This window comes from Drosophila simulans, chromosome 2R (assembly GCF_016746395.2).
Source record: "Drosophila simulans strain w501 chromosome 2R, Prin_Dsim_3.1, whole genome shotgun sequence".
Classification (NCBI taxonomy): Eukaryota; Metazoa; Arthropoda; class Insecta; order Diptera; family Drosophilidae; genus Drosophila; species Drosophila simulans.
Window position 1 is genome coordinate 4,326,722 of NC_052521.2, and position 17,475 is coordinate 4,344,196.

General features: G+C 46.4%; 3 protein-coding genes across 36 annotated transcripts in view; 2 read left to right on the plus strand and 1 right to left on the minus strand.

Moving 5' to 3' along the window:
* Window positions 1-5,710, plus strand: part of LOC6733288 (GTP-binding protein Di-Ras2) — a 30,738-nt gene extending 25,028 nt beyond the window's left edge. For both annotated transcript variants that reach the window (XM_016167554.3, XM_016167555.2), the window contains 2 exons: window positions 3,123-3,255; window positions 3,359-5,710. In XM_016167554.3, the coding sequence (XP_016026193.1) occupies window positions 3,123-3,255; window positions 3,359-3,434 (209 nt within the window). In that variant the 3' untranslated portion in view covers window positions 3,435-5,710. The remainder of the gene's footprint in view (window positions 1-3,122; window positions 3,256-3,358) is intronic.
* A 1,897-nt stretch (window positions 5,711-7,607) lies between these two features.
* On the plus strand, window positions 7,608-9,226 carry LOC6733289 (putative deoxyribonuclease TATDN1). The gene is made up of 4 exons (XM_002080316.4): window positions 7,608-7,950; window positions 8,013-8,192; window positions 8,422-9,028; window positions 9,095-9,226. Exons 1-4 carry the CDS (start codon window positions 7,767-7,769, stop codon window positions 9,207-9,209), a joined length of 1,086 nt encoding a protein of 361 aa, XP_002080352.3. The 5' UTR covers window positions 7,608-7,766; the 3' UTR covers window positions 9,210-9,226.
* LOC6733290 (protein MTSS 2) overlaps window positions 9,221-17,475 on the minus strand; it is a 30,515-nt gene continuing 22,260 nt past the window's right edge. For 4 of the 33 annotated variants that reach the window (XM_039292013.2, XM_039292005.2, XM_039292012.2 and 1 more), the window contains 9 exons: window positions 15,699-17,327; window positions 14,902-15,023; window positions 14,482-14,751; window positions 13,632-13,832; window positions 13,080-13,395; window positions 11,934-12,827; window positions 11,217-11,368; window positions 11,020-11,138; window positions 9,221-10,845 (listed from right to left, as the gene is read on the minus strand). In XM_039292013.2, the coding sequence (XP_039147947.1) occupies window positions 11,028-11,138; window positions 11,217-11,368; window positions 11,934-12,827; window positions 13,080-13,395; window positions 13,632-13,832; window positions 14,482-14,751; window positions 14,902-15,023; window positions 15,699-17,327 (3,695 nt within the window). In that variant the 3' untranslated portion in view covers window positions 9,221-10,845; window positions 11,020-11,027. Of the gene's footprint in view, window positions 10,846-11,019; window positions 11,139-11,216; window positions 11,369-11,933; window positions 13,396-13,631; window positions 13,833-14,481; window positions 14,752-14,901; window positions 17,328-17,475 lie in introns of those variants that run through there. The other 29 variants (XM_039292023.2, XM_039292020.2, XM_016167391.3 and 26 more) reach the window with 26 other exon arrangements.

Below are 17,475 nucleotides of genomic sequence, written 5' to 3' on the forward strand. Positions count from 1 at the left end.
GCCATTCAAATGAAGTGCAAAGTTGGTCAACGGCGTATATGAAAGTACTTAACTTCCAACAACTTTAAATTCAAATGGCCGAGGAGCCCATTAATGTCCTGCCACCGAGCATATCAAATGCCTGCCGAAAAATGCTGTCAAATTCTCGGTCTGGCTCCAACTGTCGATGACAGGCGGACAGGACACGCCGACAAGGACGAGGGACGGGCGACAAAGGACGAAGGACGAAGGTCGAGCAGCAGACTGTCTCCGGTAGTTCAGAGGTTGGGGTACTCCGAGGTGGCTCGGTGGCAGCGGTGACACCGGCGCCCTGGATGTGCCACCGAAAATAGGTCTAAGCACTTAATCACCGACAGCTCGAGGGAACCCAAGTCAAGTAATTGCCTTAAAAAGCACAGCGCGACGTATGCAAAGCAAATCGCAGAAATTTCATTTACGACCCTGCCATTTTGCGGCTGAGATTGTGCCACACGTGTTTACGGCTTGCAAGTGGAGAGGTGGGAGGATGGGTGATGTGAGATGGGCAATGGTAAGATGAGACAAAGCCAAAGCTGCAGGCCACATACATGTGCTGCGGCCGGAAAACCCACTTTTCCTCCGCTTCCCACATTGTTGCCGGCTTTTCCACGGCACTCGCGTGGTTTTGGCCCGGCGGTGCTTGCGCCGCAAGCCGTTTTGTTTCAGAGCCACAAACCAGAGCCTAACTCAATTGTGGGTGTTCCCTAACACACATTACATGCTGAACATATTTGAGCCACGTTCGTGGGAGTGTTACCCCTATTCGCAGCGAAACAAGGAGCAATCACTGTGAGTTGTGCCCATCTTCACGTTCTTCATTTAATTTTAAATTTGTTTAAACTTCCATCTGAAAACAGATTTGATGTTTGGCAACTTGAAATCATTGCAGAACCGCATTGTGCAAATAAGCTTATCAATCAAATGAATCACCCACTCTTGAGTAATTATACGCTTAATGACAAGCAGCTAGGCACTAGCCAGATATCATTGAGATCTAAAACTACCATACTTATGCAGCAAACTTCAACAATTATAAATAACAATTATGTTAGTGCAGTTTCGGGTGATTTTACAATTGATTGCAATCAAAAACAATTGCGTTTGACTGCAATTGCGCCTGCATTGACAGCAGTTTCTCATTTTACATGGCACCAAATTGTCGGAAAATATACGCGTTTATGTAAAGCACTTTTTTGCCGAACGTTTCAACTCCGTGGTATCAAATGTGGCGCAATTGATGTGGCAAAGCCTTGTCATGCCCGCGCTGGCAGGATAATAAACGCCCTTCGCGGCACTCGACTGTTTTGCGTTTTTCTTTCCTGGAATCAGCGCTTTTCCACGGCTCGTCCTGTGTCTTTGTGATGGAACCAGACCAGATCAGAGCAGAGCGGAGCGGTGTAGAAAATAAAACAAATTTAATTTAAATTTCCGTAACACGACGCACGCATCAATTCCCGCCGCATATGCACAATTTATATGCCCGAAACCGAGGCCCACTCCTATTTGTTTTTGTGCCTCGATGGAGGCACTGCTGCTGTGTGCGAGTCCTCGTTTCCGATTCACCCGCAGATCAGAGGGTCCTTGCTCCACAAAATGGGAACGGGAACGGGAATGGGAATGTGAATGCCGCCCCAGCGAAGCCGTATTTGTAGTCCTGGCATTTTCGCGCGCTTTCTGTCAGCGGCAGCAATTGTGCCTCTTATGCCACCCATCGCCAACTGCCCCCACTGCCCCTCCCGCAACCAACTTGACGCGCTTGACGCCTTTTTTTGACAACAATGGCGTCGGCGGCCATTTTGTTTGCACTCGACACCGCCGACACCCGAAAAGTATGCAACACTCTGCCGCTGAGTGCCACTGGTGGCTCAATAATGCTGTTTGCACGGATCATTTGGGCTTCGGCGGGCGTAGTTCGCTGCTAAGCTGCAGAGTTTAATAACTAAATTGACTTGGTTCTGGCCTGGCTGTGGCATTCCCTTTGTATTTGTCTTGCGGCTCCTGCCGCACAGCCCCTTTCCCCTTGCCACTTGCTCCGCCAGTTGCCAATTGTTTTCCCATTGTAAGCCCTTCTTTGTTGGCGGCTTTATTGCTCGCCCGGCGGAACAAAAAGGTTTGTTTACCGCCAAGGCAAACATCTGCGCGAACACCTTTATGCGACTTTAATACTCCGCTTGGCAGTCTAAGCCGCCTGATTGAGGATTACCGGGAAGTTAATGACTCCATTGACACTGATTTCCCCTACTTAATAGGTTCAACTTTGGAGACAGCTTTTGAGCCACTTAATTGAAAGTGATGTGCAGTCTCTTAAAGTTTATGGCACGAAAAAATGCTAAAAAATACATTTAGGGAAGTTCAACCAAGTATGCCAACAAGAACCACATTCTTGGAATTTATATTAACAAGCCATACAATGGATTACAAGTATCCTAACTAGTACTAGTATACTAGTATCCTAACATTATATGTTTTACCTATTTTCTCTCTTGCCCTGAGATATGATATTCTTGAAAGAAGCTTCTTCCTTCTGAGCCTGAATCCTTGAAGCGCAAACAAACTTCCGCATACCATTTACTACTTCATCCATGATTTTAATTGAACTTCGACTTGTTTCGTATGTTTTGACGACCTTCCTCTGCGAATGAGTATCCTTGCCACTTCTGGCTGCTCCTTTGAGTCCGCATTCCATATGGGCGGCACATGCATGTCGCACAGATCCGAAGGGAGTCAGAGAAAAGTGAGTGGGATTACCTCTTTTCTTGAGATAACCTTTGACTGTGCAACCGACTGTGAAAAATCCCATTTCCAGCGGTAACTCTGCGATGTGCAACTCGCTCCCCGGCTCTTTGTGTGCGTCGTTCATAAGTTAATTACGTCAGCGGCTGCAGCGGATGGCAGGCTGTTGGGATACCGGGATGCTGGGATGTCCGGATGTTCCAGTTGCTCCGGCAACTAGCAACTGGCAAGGACAACATCAGTGGGGCAAATTGGATTTGCGCTGCACTCGCAGCTCCGAAATCGCACAGTCCCTTTGAGTCGGCATACGGCCAACATTAAATGCACTCGTGGATACTAATTAGCCGCACGTTCCCATCTATTTGTTGCAGATAAAAATCGGATGAACAGCCCGGCCCTGGGAGGCGCCGGCGGCAGTGGCGGTGACAAGAAGGGCTCCAGCCTCGTGGACGCCGTGGATGTGGCCACCACCAGTGCGGAGGCCAAGCTGAAGCCGCGTTCCAGGTGAGTGCAACACGCGCCTGCTCATTCGGATGGAGTCCCTGGCCAGATCCGGTTCCCGCCTGGCCACCCCCCTGCTGACCACTTCCACCCGCTTCCATTCCAGATCGCTCATACGCCGTGCATCACGCAAGACCAAGCAGCAAATCAACAACGCATCCGACGACTGCAACGTGCAGTAAACCATTATTTTGGCCGCCAGCGCCGCGCTTAATTATGTTATTTAGTTATTACGGGCATGTTGCCACAATGTGAATTAATAATGGACGCCAGTTAATTAGCGTGCATAAACAAGTGGCGCCGTATTTATGTTCGGTGCACTGAGCTGATTATTCTGATAAAGCTACCCAGCTCACAAAAACCACTTGCTCAAGGGCACAAAAATTTCGATGAATTTGCCACTCGGCAAAACATTTTATAGTTTGTAAGCACCAGAGCTTCGAAACGATGCCGTCATGACACTGGCCTCAGTCTATAGATATTTCGTAAGCAACTCTGATTAGGTAAATTTATATTTGATTATGAATAGATTTTCTAGCCTATAAGCCGCGAATCAAATCAAATTTCTTTAACAATACTCATGCCTATAGCAAAGGCAAACAATTCTGCGACATTTTAATCCAGTGTCATCGCGGCATAGAAGATAAGGGATTATTCCGACACTGAGCTGACTTGCGAGGCATTGTGCACACAAATCGATTTGAGTTGCGGTCATTAAGGTTGGAAGGGACCAGGTTTATTTAAATTTAAAATTAACTTTTATACGACAAACAATTTCGATTTTCACAAACTTCAGTACAGCTCTGGGTGCCCGATTTGAATTTAATTTGGATTTCTCCCACGGGAGAAGGCATTTTGAAGACTCGTAGTGCCGTTCTCCTCGAAAGGAGTTCCTTTTGATGGCAAAATAATGGCTAAACGCGACTGAGTTCGGGGTTTTTCGTGGCAGGACTAAGTTAAATGCGTTTTCGACTGGCGGATTGTCATAATATTGTGACAGGTGGCATAGCCCTAAGCTACATTCTAGGATACTAATTTATGAATCTCTATCTGCACCCTTAGCCGACACCATGGTTAATATTTGAACGTTCCGTGTACACATCTATATATTAATGCAGCTCCGATAAGGATGTTTGTTTATATTGGCCTGAGCCGAACTCGCTCCTTTCGAGTCCGCGAATCCGAAAGGAATCGCAAGTTTTGCGGAAGTAAGGCAATTTCGCGGCATTCTCCGCGGCTCCAGCCACGTAAAATAACAAGAACTTTGGCAGAGAGCACCGAGCAATTTACTATGCAAAAAACGTAATTGTAAAATAAATTTGGTGGAGGGGGAGAGAGGAGGAGAGGAGGGTGCCGAGTGCCGAGTGCTTATCAAGGATAATACAGGGTGAACTTCTTATGCCAAAACGCCAAAATGCCAAATCAAATAGCCCACAATGCACATCCTGTTCGCAGGAGGCTTGCGGCAGCGAATAATCGATAAATCTGTTTTTAATACGCAACTTGTATCCTTTGGCACAAGTTACACTTGCATCTGGGTGGGCGGTGCGTGGGTGTGCTCGCCAGTGTGTGATAAGAGAGTCCTTTGTGTTTGTTCACCGGAATGTGCTTAGCAATAAGATTTATTTAAAAGACTACGTTTAGGCGGTACCGAGTACGGCGGAGATATCTAAAGGATCTGTAAATGGATGAAATACGGCATATGCAAAGTGAATTGTGATTAAACCAAATACATCTAAACACACGTGTGCGTGTGTGGCACTGTGTGCGAGCTGAAAAATGCATGCAAACAATGCACCCAGTGATTGCAGTAATGGATTCCAGCTACTGCAAACACCTGGGCAGGGTCAGAGGCGTCTGAATGCCCCCAAAATAGTATTGAGTATTGTATTCGTCCATGGAGGATTGTAGTTATACATGCATACTTATGTGCGGCATTATAAACCGCTTACAGAACAGTTACATACGGATACATATAGAACACATAGTCAGTACCTAAACAAGTTTGTGTGTACAGTTTGGATGTTCGTTTTATAAGTAATACGTTGTTTATACATTGTTACTAGGTGTAGTTATTGACAACAAATCTGCTGACTAGTCGTCGCCACTCGCGTATATCATGAACCAATGGGAACACAAGGGTGCGGAGGCTTCCACCCTATCCGCCCTATCGACGAGGGACCGCGAGATGCTCGATATCTTATCCGACCTACCCGATTTTAAATAAACATATTCGTCTACGTAGTTCGATTGATTGAGCGCACTTACACTTACACTTACCTACTCTACTGAATCGAAGGATCGTGGCCCATGGACTACACGTAGTCTAGGCAAACCCAAATTAACTCTCTAAGTGTGCGTATGTGTGTCATGTACTTGTAACTAATTGAATTTCAATTCAAATTGAATTATTGACAATTGTATTAGCCAGTTAAAATAAACCACAATGCGTCCCAGGCATCGGTGTTTGAAAATGTTTGATTCCCCTGCATAATGGATTCCGACTCGTTTCGCATTCCGTTTCCATCGGCGCACCGAGGCATCGGCATGGCACCAAGGCACTATGGGGCATTTGGCCTGTTTTTTTTGCAAAAATGTGTTTTTCACACGTATGCAAAATTGAAGTATTTTAGTATTAATACATTGGAAATACGTTAAACTATTATGTTATAGACGGCAAAAGTAATTTTAACAGTGTACTGTTATAATAACAGCTGTTAAAGTCGGCTGTTACTAACATATACGACGTGGCTGAAATGCGCCCAGAATTTAGCTTAACTTTCAAAGTCTTAAAATTTAAAAAGAAGACGAAGAAGAGTATAATTTGAAATTGATAATCAATCTTTAGGTTTTTATTATGTGTTGCTATTAATATATTGTTTATTGTGTGCGCCTATTTCCAACAATTTGTACATTTAGCAAGTGGTGTCAACATGTAGTTGTTTGAAACAAATTTCAACTTTGAATAGAGCTACAAAAATTTGTTCAAATTTGTTCAGTACGTGCTTATATCCATGTTTTAGTGTGTTCAATTCCTAACTCATATCAGGTAGTCTCTATGTGCGTTTTTTGCGGGTTTTTGAGAAATTTCATTTTTTAGGGAGCAATATCTCGATTGCCAATGCTGCCCTGCTGGAAATGTGGCGCAAGCAAAAGGGTGTTCGTCAAAAGGAAAATTCTTTTTGCACTTTTATTAGTGGTCATTTTTCTGATAGCAAGCTAGACTTTAATGAACGATTAACGAATAGTAATAATAACGAATGTTTTCAGTCAATCTTTTGCGAAATTGGAGAAAATGCAATCGAAAAATATATGAATTTTCGAAAGTTTTTTCAAAGTGGTTAGAAGAACACCTAGTCCTGAAGGTAAAAGAGAAAAATAAAAAGGAAAGGAAATTAGCTGGATGCCCGAAAGCGTCATATTATTTTAAAAGTTTGAGTGGCCGAAGACAGCAAGTAGATGAACTCGTATGGGCGCAGAACCACAACGAACCTCTTTTTGGTCAAGCTGCAATGCTAGCTGCACGGAAGCGCGGCCTGCTGGATCTTGCAGACATACTTCAAATTCTTTTTTTGAACCCAGCCAGGTCAAATATAAATAATATCCCATAATATCATCAATAAATATAAAGCGGCGCGTACGAAAACATAAGCGACTATCTCTTCCACCAGAAGTCATTCAAAATTTGAATTTCAAATGTTAGCTTGCGCATTTGAACCTGACACCGATTCTTCAGACTCTATTGATTGTAAAGACGAAGACGATTTTAAATTTGTATACAATATTAAAATTAAAAATTAACTTTTAAAACATAATATTAAAAAAAAAAAAAAAATTAAAAATTGGGGCGGAGTTGGGGGCACGCCCACTTTTCCAAAATATTCCTGGGGGCATATGTAACACATAAAAAAAAATTCATCCAAATATCTCCCATAGTTTAGGAGTTATTAATTTTTGTAAAAAAAACAGGCCAAATGCCCCATAGTGCAAGGGACCACGGGACCACGGGATCCGGACTCGGATCCGAATCGCCCTGCCCACCGGCGGCTACCAGCCTGGAAAATGGCACAGTGAGCAGTTTGCACTAAATCAATTAAAACTAGTGCAGCACCGACCGCAGCATCCATTAAAAGTAACTAATGGAATTTCATTCGAATTATATATTGCGATTCCCATAAATTCTGCAATTGCGTAAATGCCGATTGCCGGCTTAAAGCAGCCGGGCTGCTGCTGATTTGAAATTTGCATATGCATATGGGCGGTGGGGTGTTGCATGTCGGGATGGGGCATCTGGGGGCTTGCGAGGAGCAAGCCGTTTTGGCGGTCGCGGCAAACAATAAACAGCTTTGCTAATGAGATTGCATTATGCGCAATTCTGAATGCAATTTACTGTGCCATTGATTTTGCATTAAATTGGCTTAGGCCGTGCGCTCCGCTCGGATCGGAAAAGTGCGGGAAACCCCAATTTCCCGCTGGCACGTTTGAGCTTAGAATTATGTTCTTAGAACGGCTTAATGCAAATTTCAAATTCAAATTGCGACGGAAGTGCGGCGCCACCTGGCGGTTACCACGAGCGCGTTCAAACGGCGCCCTCTTGCGGAAATCCCGTGAGCAAAACAGCTGTTTCCAGCCGCTGGTATTTTTTAGCACATTTATCCATGCTGCGGCGTTGTTTTGGAATGGCCATGAAATATATTGGTAACTTGAGAGAAATAAACTCCTGCAGCCTCGAGTAGCTAACACCTGGCCATGCTCCACAGACATTGGGGCCAACCTGACGGACCCCATGTTCCAGGGCTGCTACGGCGGAACCCAGAAGCACGAGCCCGACCTGCACATCGTCTTGGAGCGCGCGTGGCAACAAGGCCTGCAGAAGATCATCGTCACCGCCGGCTGCCTGAAGGACGTGGATGAGGCACTGGAACTGGCCTTCAAGGATGGTAAGCTGGCATTAAGGAAGTTCAATTTGCAATTCGAGCTATAAATTGGGAATCTCCATTGCACGTCCCTTTTAAATTACTTTCTGATTGAACATCTGGTGTTTGGTTAGACCTTTTCCGTCCGACTTTTCTGCTGAATGTCCATTTTTATTTCACTCAACATTCATAGTATTACGAATGTTTTATATGTATTATAAACTTCCAATTCACAAGTGGTTTTCCTCGACAGAGCGCATCTACACGACAGTGGGCACACATCCCACACGATGTGAGGAATTCGTATCGGACCCAGAGGGCTACTACGACCAGTTGCGATCCAGGATCAAGGCAAATCGCACCAAGGTGCTGGCCGTTGGGGAATGTGGTCTGGACTACGATCGCTTGCAGTTCTGCGGTCGGGAAACCCAGCGTCTGTACTTCGAGAAGCAGCTGGAGCTAGCGGCCGAGTTTAAACTGCCTCTCTTTCTGCACATGAGAAATGCTGCCGAGGATTTCATGAGCATCTTGGAAAGAAATCGCGATAAGATCGAGGAGTGCGGCGGCGGGGTGGTGCACAGCTTTACAGGAACTTTGGAGGAGGCCCAGCGCATCCTGGCCTTCGGTGGTCTTTACATAGGTCTCAACGGGTGCTCCCTGAAGACGGAAGAAAACGCAGAAGTGGTGCGCAAGCTGCCCAACGACAGGATAATGCTAGAAACCGACTGCCCGTGGTGTGGCATTCGACCCTCGCATGCAGGACACAAGCACGTGACCACCAAGTTTCCCACCGTCAAGAAGAAAGAGAAGTGGACAGCCGAATCCCTAATAGACGGACGCTGTGAGCCTTGTCAAATCAGGTGCATATTGTTAATACCTTTCCCCAAAATGTGCAGATGATACTAAGAATTTGTCTTCCCTTTAAGCCAAGTTTTGGAGTCCATTGCTGGAATCAAACAGGAGCCCAAAGAAGAGCTGGCTGCGTTATACTACCAAAACACATTGGACTTGTTCTTCGGCACAGCCGAGAGTAAAGAATAAAACAACATGCATTTACATTCAATGCGTTTACATTTATTTTATTATTGTTTCTCGCGTCTAAATGCAAATGAATTCAAAAATACGCATTACAACTTTGATTTGTTAGGTTACATCGGTTTGGTTTCTTCGATCTGCAGTTAACACAGATCCACTTCTGGATTTAGGATTAACATTTAGATGTGTAAATAATTGTTGCATATGGCTAAGTTTATTAACGTTCGTGATTTCGCACTGCTATGTGGTGAATATAAAATGGATCGCCCAAAAAAATATATGTATTTCTTTCGACTCGAACTTGTATATTCTCTCTGGAGTCTATTCTAAACTCTAATAGAGTGTCATAGCTTAATTATTGCCACGTTTTTGGTTACGAGTTTGCCAATATTCATCGATTATTGGTGAAGCCTTGAAAAGCCTATATACAAAATATTTTGTAAATATTTAAAAAGTCTATCAACTATAAGTAGTACGCTTGTAGGTATTAAAAGGTTCGAATTCGAGGGATAGGAAATATGTTTACCTTATGGGCATGCTACAATCAGATCTCCGTTGAAGTTAAAGTGTAAAACAACCAAGGTCTGGAGCTAAAAAATTGCATTTTGTTCTACGTTTGATGAACTGATATGAATACAAATGATATTGATAGTATTTAACATTGTGAGACGGGATTCACTCGGGATGCATTTAAAATGGCAATAAAAGATTCAGTCCAATGGAAATGATATGATATGAACATGTTCATATAGCACTTCAAGTAGGTGCGAAATATTCTGGGGAAGACTGATCTCCAACGTTCCCCTTTCCGCTTGGCAGTAGATAGTTATAGTTCTTAACAGCAGATCCAATTGCGTTACTTCTTTGTAGATTCTTGTAAAGTTACAGTGGGATACCGAGTATTTTGTTAACGCGTTAACTCTATTTATTCAATACAATGTTTTATGGGTTATATTTGAAATTACGCTCAGACATGGCCCAATTGACTTGAAGTTGACAGTTTACAAAAAAAAAAAAAAATTACAAAAGTAAAAAATACTCAAAACATGTACGATAAATTCCATTTATTAGGCGTCAGATTAGTTTCGAGTGTTTGTTAAACTCATATTCATATGTATGTACATAAATAAGCAAGGGAAATTATAAATACAGGAAATACATAAACATAAAATATCTTCAAACAGAAGTTCTCTAAAGATAAATTCGAGTTGCAGATAAACATACGAGTGCTAACTGTCTTCCATATTGTATTCACTTAACAGAGAAAGCCTTTCGACACATTTTTGGGATACAGGAAATCAAGAAAGGTATTGATTAGTTCGAGTTAAGCTTAATGCTCCTGTTAAATATCGTATATCGAATATATTGTATATCGTAATCATATGTATTTAAGTTGTATGCTGTGTTTCGAGTTTTCAGTTTCAAACCAAACTCTGCGGAGCCCTGCAATCGAGCAGGCGTCGGGCCTCATGATTATTCATAGATTAATTATAATGGTAATAAATATGCTGCTTCGCTTAGCCTATAGGTTAATTCAATGTATCTTGGGAGCGCTGCGATCGTTGATCTTCTGGTTACGCTTTAAGGTGGCTCCGCGCTTGATTTGATCCATCAGCGATTCGTGACAGATGCGAGGGTCCGGCTGAAAGAGTCCACAAAGATCGGATTAGAGGGGCACTTCGCTGGCAAAATCTTAGGTTATCTATCGTTAGATCGGAGAGCAGTTAGTTGGCAGAACGTGGCACTGAGTGGATTAGCTGCCAGCTGGCTTAGTAGGCTTCAAACGAACGAGAACGACTAGGAACGAACAAAATACCTTAGCACTTAGCACTGATCTTCGCAAGTGGCATTGGTGGTTGTGCTGGTGTTGGGATAGGTGGGTGGTCTACGGTATTGCGCACTGGGTCGCGATAGTTTTTGCGGATTTTGATACATCTAATAGCCATGGTGCCATGGACAGAGCATAGAGAGTGTTGGCAATCGGGTGAGTTGCTGTCGAAGTGCACTACTTACCAGGGCCTTGCTGTTGATGAGATTTCGCACGGCAAATGCTCGTCCAGACATTCCCTGCTTCGCCAGCTTCGCGTTGAGATTCTCGAGGAATTCGGCCTTGGTCTTGGCCCGAATACTGCCAGTCTTTTCGATATTTGTGCTTGTGGCATAGTCTATTGATATGCGTTGTCGACACGGGTACCAATTCGGGTGCATAAAAGAAAATGGTAAGCAAACATGATCGATCAATGGTGGTGTGGATGTTGGCTGGCGCAGAAGTGGTTAATATGGTGGTCAATCCAAATGGAAATGCAAAATAAAAGTCAACAATTGTTGGTAAGAGTTCAACTCGATGATGATTGATGATTGGAAAGATTGGAATGAAAGTTGACTGCGGATCGAGCTGCGGCGGAAACTGCAATCCCATGTTGACCCGATAGTTTCCAGACGCACTTGACACAGTCTCAATCAGGTTAATTGGCAACACTTTCCAAACGAAAACTCAAACTCAAACGAAACAAAAGCAAAAGAACATGTGCAGCATGCGCCAAAGGAAAACTTAGAGCTAACATCAAATCAAAATTGAATGGCCTCAATCGAGCGAAATAGAAAATCAGCAAAACAATAATATACAACAAACAGCGCGTTCATTCCTTGCAATAAAATCATACGTAATGAAATCAAACCAACTCAAATCGAATCGAATGGAATCAATTCAAATCCAGCTCGCGCTCTTACTTGGATGATGTGCCTGGGAATGGGCATGGGCATTGTGGTTATAGTAGGCAGCGCCGCCGTTGCTGTTGCCCCCGGCAGCATCGCGATAGTAGTGCTGCTGCTGCTGCTGAGCCTGCTGCTGCTGGTGATGGTGGCCGCCACGCGAGGTTGTGGCATAAATGCTGGCCAAGGACCCAGTAACGGGCGAGCCGCACGTGGGCGAGGCCGAGGGCGAGTGAAACTTGACGGCCGTTGTCTGTATGAATGGATTCGTGGAGACGAATATCTTTTGCTGCACACTTGAGTGGCGTGAAGGAATGGGCGGCTGGCGTTGCTGGTGTTGTTGGTGTTGCTGGTGCTGCTGTTGTTGCTGATGCTGCTGCTGCAGCTGATGTTGCTGGTGTTGCTGCTGCTCCGCCAAGTGCTGCTGCTGTGCAGCTCTAAGCTTCTGCTGGGGCAGCGGCAACTGCGGACGCTGACCTAAGTGCCCATTGCCGTTGCCAATGCCCATGCCTGCCGGCTGTTGATACTGCTGCTGCTGCAACCGCTGCTGCTGCTGCTGCATCATATTCTTGGGCAGCGTGGCCGTGGACGAGGCTGCTGCATAGGCGCTCGAGTGAGACGCGTTCTGGCCAGTGGGCGGACGGGCCATCTTCTTTGGCATCGTGGCCGATGCACCGGCGGCGTAAATGGGCGGCGGTGGGGGATCCTCCAGAGGAGGCGGACAGGTGTAGTGCTGCTGCTGCGGCGGCTGGTGGTGCTGATGGGAATGAGCCTGTCTCATGTTCGGCGATTGCGCAGCTGCTGGATTTTTGGTAAACGAACTTGAGTAGATGGCCATGTCTTTGCTGTTAGCAACTGCTGCATTCGGCGGCTGAGGTGGCTGATAATGCGAATTGGCCGAGCCAGGGGCCGCTGCCGTTGTCGGTGGGGATGCGGATGCGGATGAAGAGTTCGAGAATGAGCTGACTTTGGAGAGCAACGATGATGTGGATGAAGACAGGGGAAAGTGAGGCAATGCATTGAAAGAGGTGGTCGGTGTTAGAATGGACGGTTTAGTGCTGCTGTTGGCCGCATGAGCCGATGACATTGCTGATGATGAGGTGCCGAAACTAGCGTAAATTCTATGCTGTTGCTGGTGCTGCAGCTGGATTTGTTCAGATTTACCGTCATAGTGTTGCTGCTGTTGCGGCTGCGACATGGACAGGCCACTCCGCATGTAGATCGACTCTCCTCCGGGCGCCTGCTGGTTGCCGTAGATCCCCTCGACGTGCTGCTGCTGCTGTTTGCCGCTGAGTCGTGCATTGAGCTGTGCAATTAGGTTCGGATTCGCCTTTGGCTGTGTCGGTGGCAGTGGGTGAGCATGTCCGTTGGGACTGGGGCTGCTGGTGCGGAAGCTGGACATGCTGTTGACCAGTTTGGGCTGGGCGTATATGCCGCCGCCACCCCCTCCGCCCGCGGCTGGTGATGAGGTGCGGAACGTCTGGTCGTGAATGTGTGTCAGTGATGGTGTGGTTGTGGCATGAGAGAAACGAGAGGAAGACGGGCACAAATTAAAAGTTAGCCAAAGCACGACCAAAGCTAAGCACTAGAGTAATCTATGACTATGGCATTACAACTAAGCTGGAAGGAGGGCAGTCGTGTTAGGCCAGAGAGGCGCTCCCAAAGACGGTTGTTAGTCTTGGTTAGTAGCCCGCGAGATATCCGCTGGTCACTTACGGCATCGACTTGGTAGACGGGCGGTGGCTGTGGCTGATGCAGATGCTGATGTTGCTGCTGGTGGGTAAAGCGTTGCTGGTTGGCCATCTGCTGACCGCCGGGCTGTTGGCCGCTGGCCAATGCCTGGGCATAGGCGTGCAGATCCAAGTAGGAGTCGTAGTATACTGTCAGGTCCTCATTGAGGGGGGAGTTGTGCGCAGACTACGTGGGGGATTGGGGTTTCGGTTTGTGTGTGGTAGTGGTGAAGCAAACGTAAGTTGAAATAAAATGAAATCATAAGTTATAGAAGAAGATGACTAAATTTGAAGGTGGCTCTAGACTCGTGCACTAGTTAGACCCAATGAATTTAACCTAACTCTCACGGCTAACTATACTGGCTTTCTTTGGGGAATAAATCTCGAGTCTCCCAATTCGTATTTCTATGCCCAATGAGCTCAAAGTATAGCTACATTTATACAATTTGGCAGTTTTATTTTATCACCTCCAAGATATTGAACAGAAGAAAATGACAATGTATGGAACAAGGCTTATAAAGGCATTAAAAATGTATTTTTGTTTACCGGGGCTAGGCAACTAGAATCCCTACAGTTTACGATTAGTGATAAGCAAATGGATACTGTGAAACACAAGACTTCTATAGATCATTGTAACTTTCAAGTTTTTAGCCAGATATATGCATTTTCTAAGTAAAGACAAATACATCTGCAATCTGACTGCTAAAATTGCTAGTCAGAAGCATAAACTACACATTGGTAGTAACCAATTGGGTTGCAAACTCAAATAGCCAGGTGAGAGTAGGAATTCAAACATTTTGGTACAGATGGGAACGGGAGGCGAACCGAGCACACACCTGCAATAGGGGTTGCTGCTGCTGCACCTGTTGCTGCTGAAGCTGCTGCTGCTGCTGTTGCTGCTGCATGCGTCTGAGGGACACAGGTGATGCTGGCTGGTGCCGCATGGCTGCCAGGGCTCTTACCGTCTCCGATACTTTCAGCGCTGAGCTGGGAATCTGGGGCATGGCGTCCAGCATGAATGGCGGTGGCGGCGGTAAGTGCTCGCTGGAGCTGCTTAGTTGGTGATTCTGCTGCGACAGAGTCGCGTGCTGTGGTTGCTGCTGCAGCTGCGTTGCGTAATTAAATCATAAGTTAAAGAATAAAAGCATAGAGGAAACCAAAGAGTGTGTGACCCAGAGTGTGAGCCCAGGCTTAGCGACTAGCTTAGATTAAGTGGCTAACTTAATTGGGTGTAGGTAGTTGAAGGCTTAACTCACCCCGACCGAGGCATTGGGACTGGGGGTCACCGACGAACTGCGTCTGACTGGCGGCGGTGGCTTGGCCTGATTGATAGACGAGCGACGCCCGATGCGCGTGGAGCCACCGCCGGCTGCTCCTCCTGGGAAAAGTAAAAATCATAGTTAGTGGGGCGGACTAAGTCATTTGTTTCTGCTGTTATTCACAGTTATGTACAGTTATCAGTTTATACACTTGGCACACAAAACACAGGACACCATCTAATACCAGTAGTTAGCGATAGACGCAGAGTTAGGATCTGCTGATCGAGAAAGTTATGAACGTTCTGGGTCTGCTGTGAATCATAATGATGACCCTGGAGCGAGTGAAAAAGCATTAATGGCAGTGATGGCCCTTTCGATACCACTTCATGACGAAAAGACATTTCCCCTAATTCAAGCGATTTCGCAAAATGCAATTTTATAAAAGAAATTTTTAGTTACAATCGATCGAATCTGATTAGTGATTAAGCATTTAGCAGTTAGTGGCAGTATCATGCGGTTTTTGAGTTGTCTGTGGATGATCTTGATGAACTTGTGACTTGATGGTATGAGCGTAGTGCTTAGCGAGAGAAACCAACTCCAATTTCAAAAAGGTTACCACATCGAACTTATAGCAAAAATAAGGAACCCAAAACCACGTGAAGTTACTTCGGCAAGCGCAAAATTATAAGGATATTCGCAAAGGTACAACAAAGTAGGAACGTTTTCAAAATAAGGAATCAAAAACCAAAACCATAAACCCAAACAAATCAAAATCAAATTGAAACGAAACGAACCCGACAAAGAAGCCGGCCGGGGCGTAATGCACGGCTTGAGATGGGCATTGGCATTGGAAATGCTATTGGCGTGGTGGGGATTGGCTGGGGCATTGGAGCACACATATGGATGGGCGGGTGGTCGGTCACTGGCGGGCAACATCGATGGCCGGGCATTTGATGGTGATGAAGTGGTGGCTGGTAATGGTAATGACGATAGCGATGACGATGATAATGGCAAATGGCCGCGAGGTGATGACGGTGACAATGCCATTGTGGGCGTCTTGCACTGCGTGTGATTGGATGTGGCTGTCTGACTTTGGTTTGGCATTCTATGATTTGGATTCGGGTACGGGTCTGTGGATGCTGTTGCGGTTGCAAATGCAGATGCTGATTCTGATGCAGATGCAGTAATATTGGCGGCTTGTTGATTAGTGACATTACAGTTTCTGGTTGGGGGCGACTGTGGTGAGTGTTGCTGTTCTTGTGGTGCTTGCTGCTGCTGCTGCGTTTCTTGCTGCTGCTGCTGCTGCAACTGCTGTTTAACCTTCAGCTTTTGCCTGCGTATTTTAGCATCTAGATCGGCCTTAAAGTCCGACTTTCTCGGCACGACAGGCCTATCGCCCGCAGTGGGCACGGGGCCGTTAAAAATACTCAAGCTGGTGGGCTTGGGGGGCAGCTGGCGCCTTGCAAGTTCTACTGGTGGGCTACTGCCGTCAATATCCTGCTGTTGTGTCTGTGGAAAATGCTGGTCCTGTGGCCTGCTCTGTACCGCCTGCTCACTGGGTGTTTTACCTCTTTGCGGGCTGCCGCGTCCGAGGAGCTGCAACTGCTGCTCACTGGTGGCGCGAAACGAGGAGAGTCGCTGCTTGGCGGGCGCCACAGTTGCTGTTGGCGGTGGCTGGCCACCGGCAGAGTCCGGCGAGGAGTCCGGCGAACCGGCCAAATTGGCGGGCAACTGCTGCAGCTCGCGCATCTCGTGCAGCTGCAGCGCGTGTGGCTGCGGATCCTTGGTCCGCAGCACTACAATCTCGGAGTTCTGCTTCACAAACTCAATGTCGGGCGTGTTGGGAATCTGGTGGTCGTAGATTACCACCACGGCACTGCCGCTGTCGCTGCAGGTATCCACATAGGCGTGGCGCGGCTGGCCGAGACAAACGCTGTCGGAGGCCAGCGAAACAGCGTCCTCCCGATTCGCATTGGCCGCGAAGTGCGCGAAAGTGGGATTCTCGTAACCGCCGGCCGTTAGGCCACCGGTCAGCGAACTCGTCTCGCTCACATAGCAGCGACTCAGCTCCGAATCGCTGGCGCCCAGCAGATCCCGGTCCCGATCCCGATCCCGCCGCCTGACGTCCATATCGTCGCCGGCCAGTTCGTCGGACGTGGTGTCGGATATGTCCGTTCCACAGCCGCTCGAGTTCGTCTGATTGCTGATGGCGCAGGGCTCGATGTTGCTGGTGGCGGGCAGGTTGTTGTTGTCGCTGCTGCTGATGCTGCTGGTCGTCGTATTGTTGTTGTTGCTGCTGGTGGTGCTGCCGCTTATGATGTTGCTCGGCGGCTTGACCTTGCCCTCATCGATCTCGCGTTGGAACGAGTCTAGTTCGCCAATTAAATTGTTTAGTGCTTGTATTGAATCTTCGAAAGACTTGTCTGTTAAGTTCATATTTTCATATTTGTTGGTATTGATTTTGGAGATGGTGTTGTTGTTGTTGTTGTGCAGTTGGTTCATTGTGAAAAATAGTTTACAGATGGCAGAGATTTTGGGTAGGGTGAACATGAAGTCGAAACCGAAAAATAT

Coding starts and splice junctions, on each gene's coding strand:
- LOC6733289 (XM_002080316.4), top strand. CDS start 7,767: ATGCAAATTTCAAATTCAAATTGCGACGGAAGTGCGGCGCCACCTGGC. Junction 8,193..8,421: donor GGAACTGGCCTTCAAGGATG/GTAAGCTGGCAT, acceptor TTTCCTCGACAG/AGCGCATCTACACGACAGTG. Junction 9,029..9,094: donor TGTGAGCCTTGTCAAATCAG/GTGCATATTGTT, acceptor CTTCCCTTTAAG/CCAAGTTTTGGAGTCCATTG.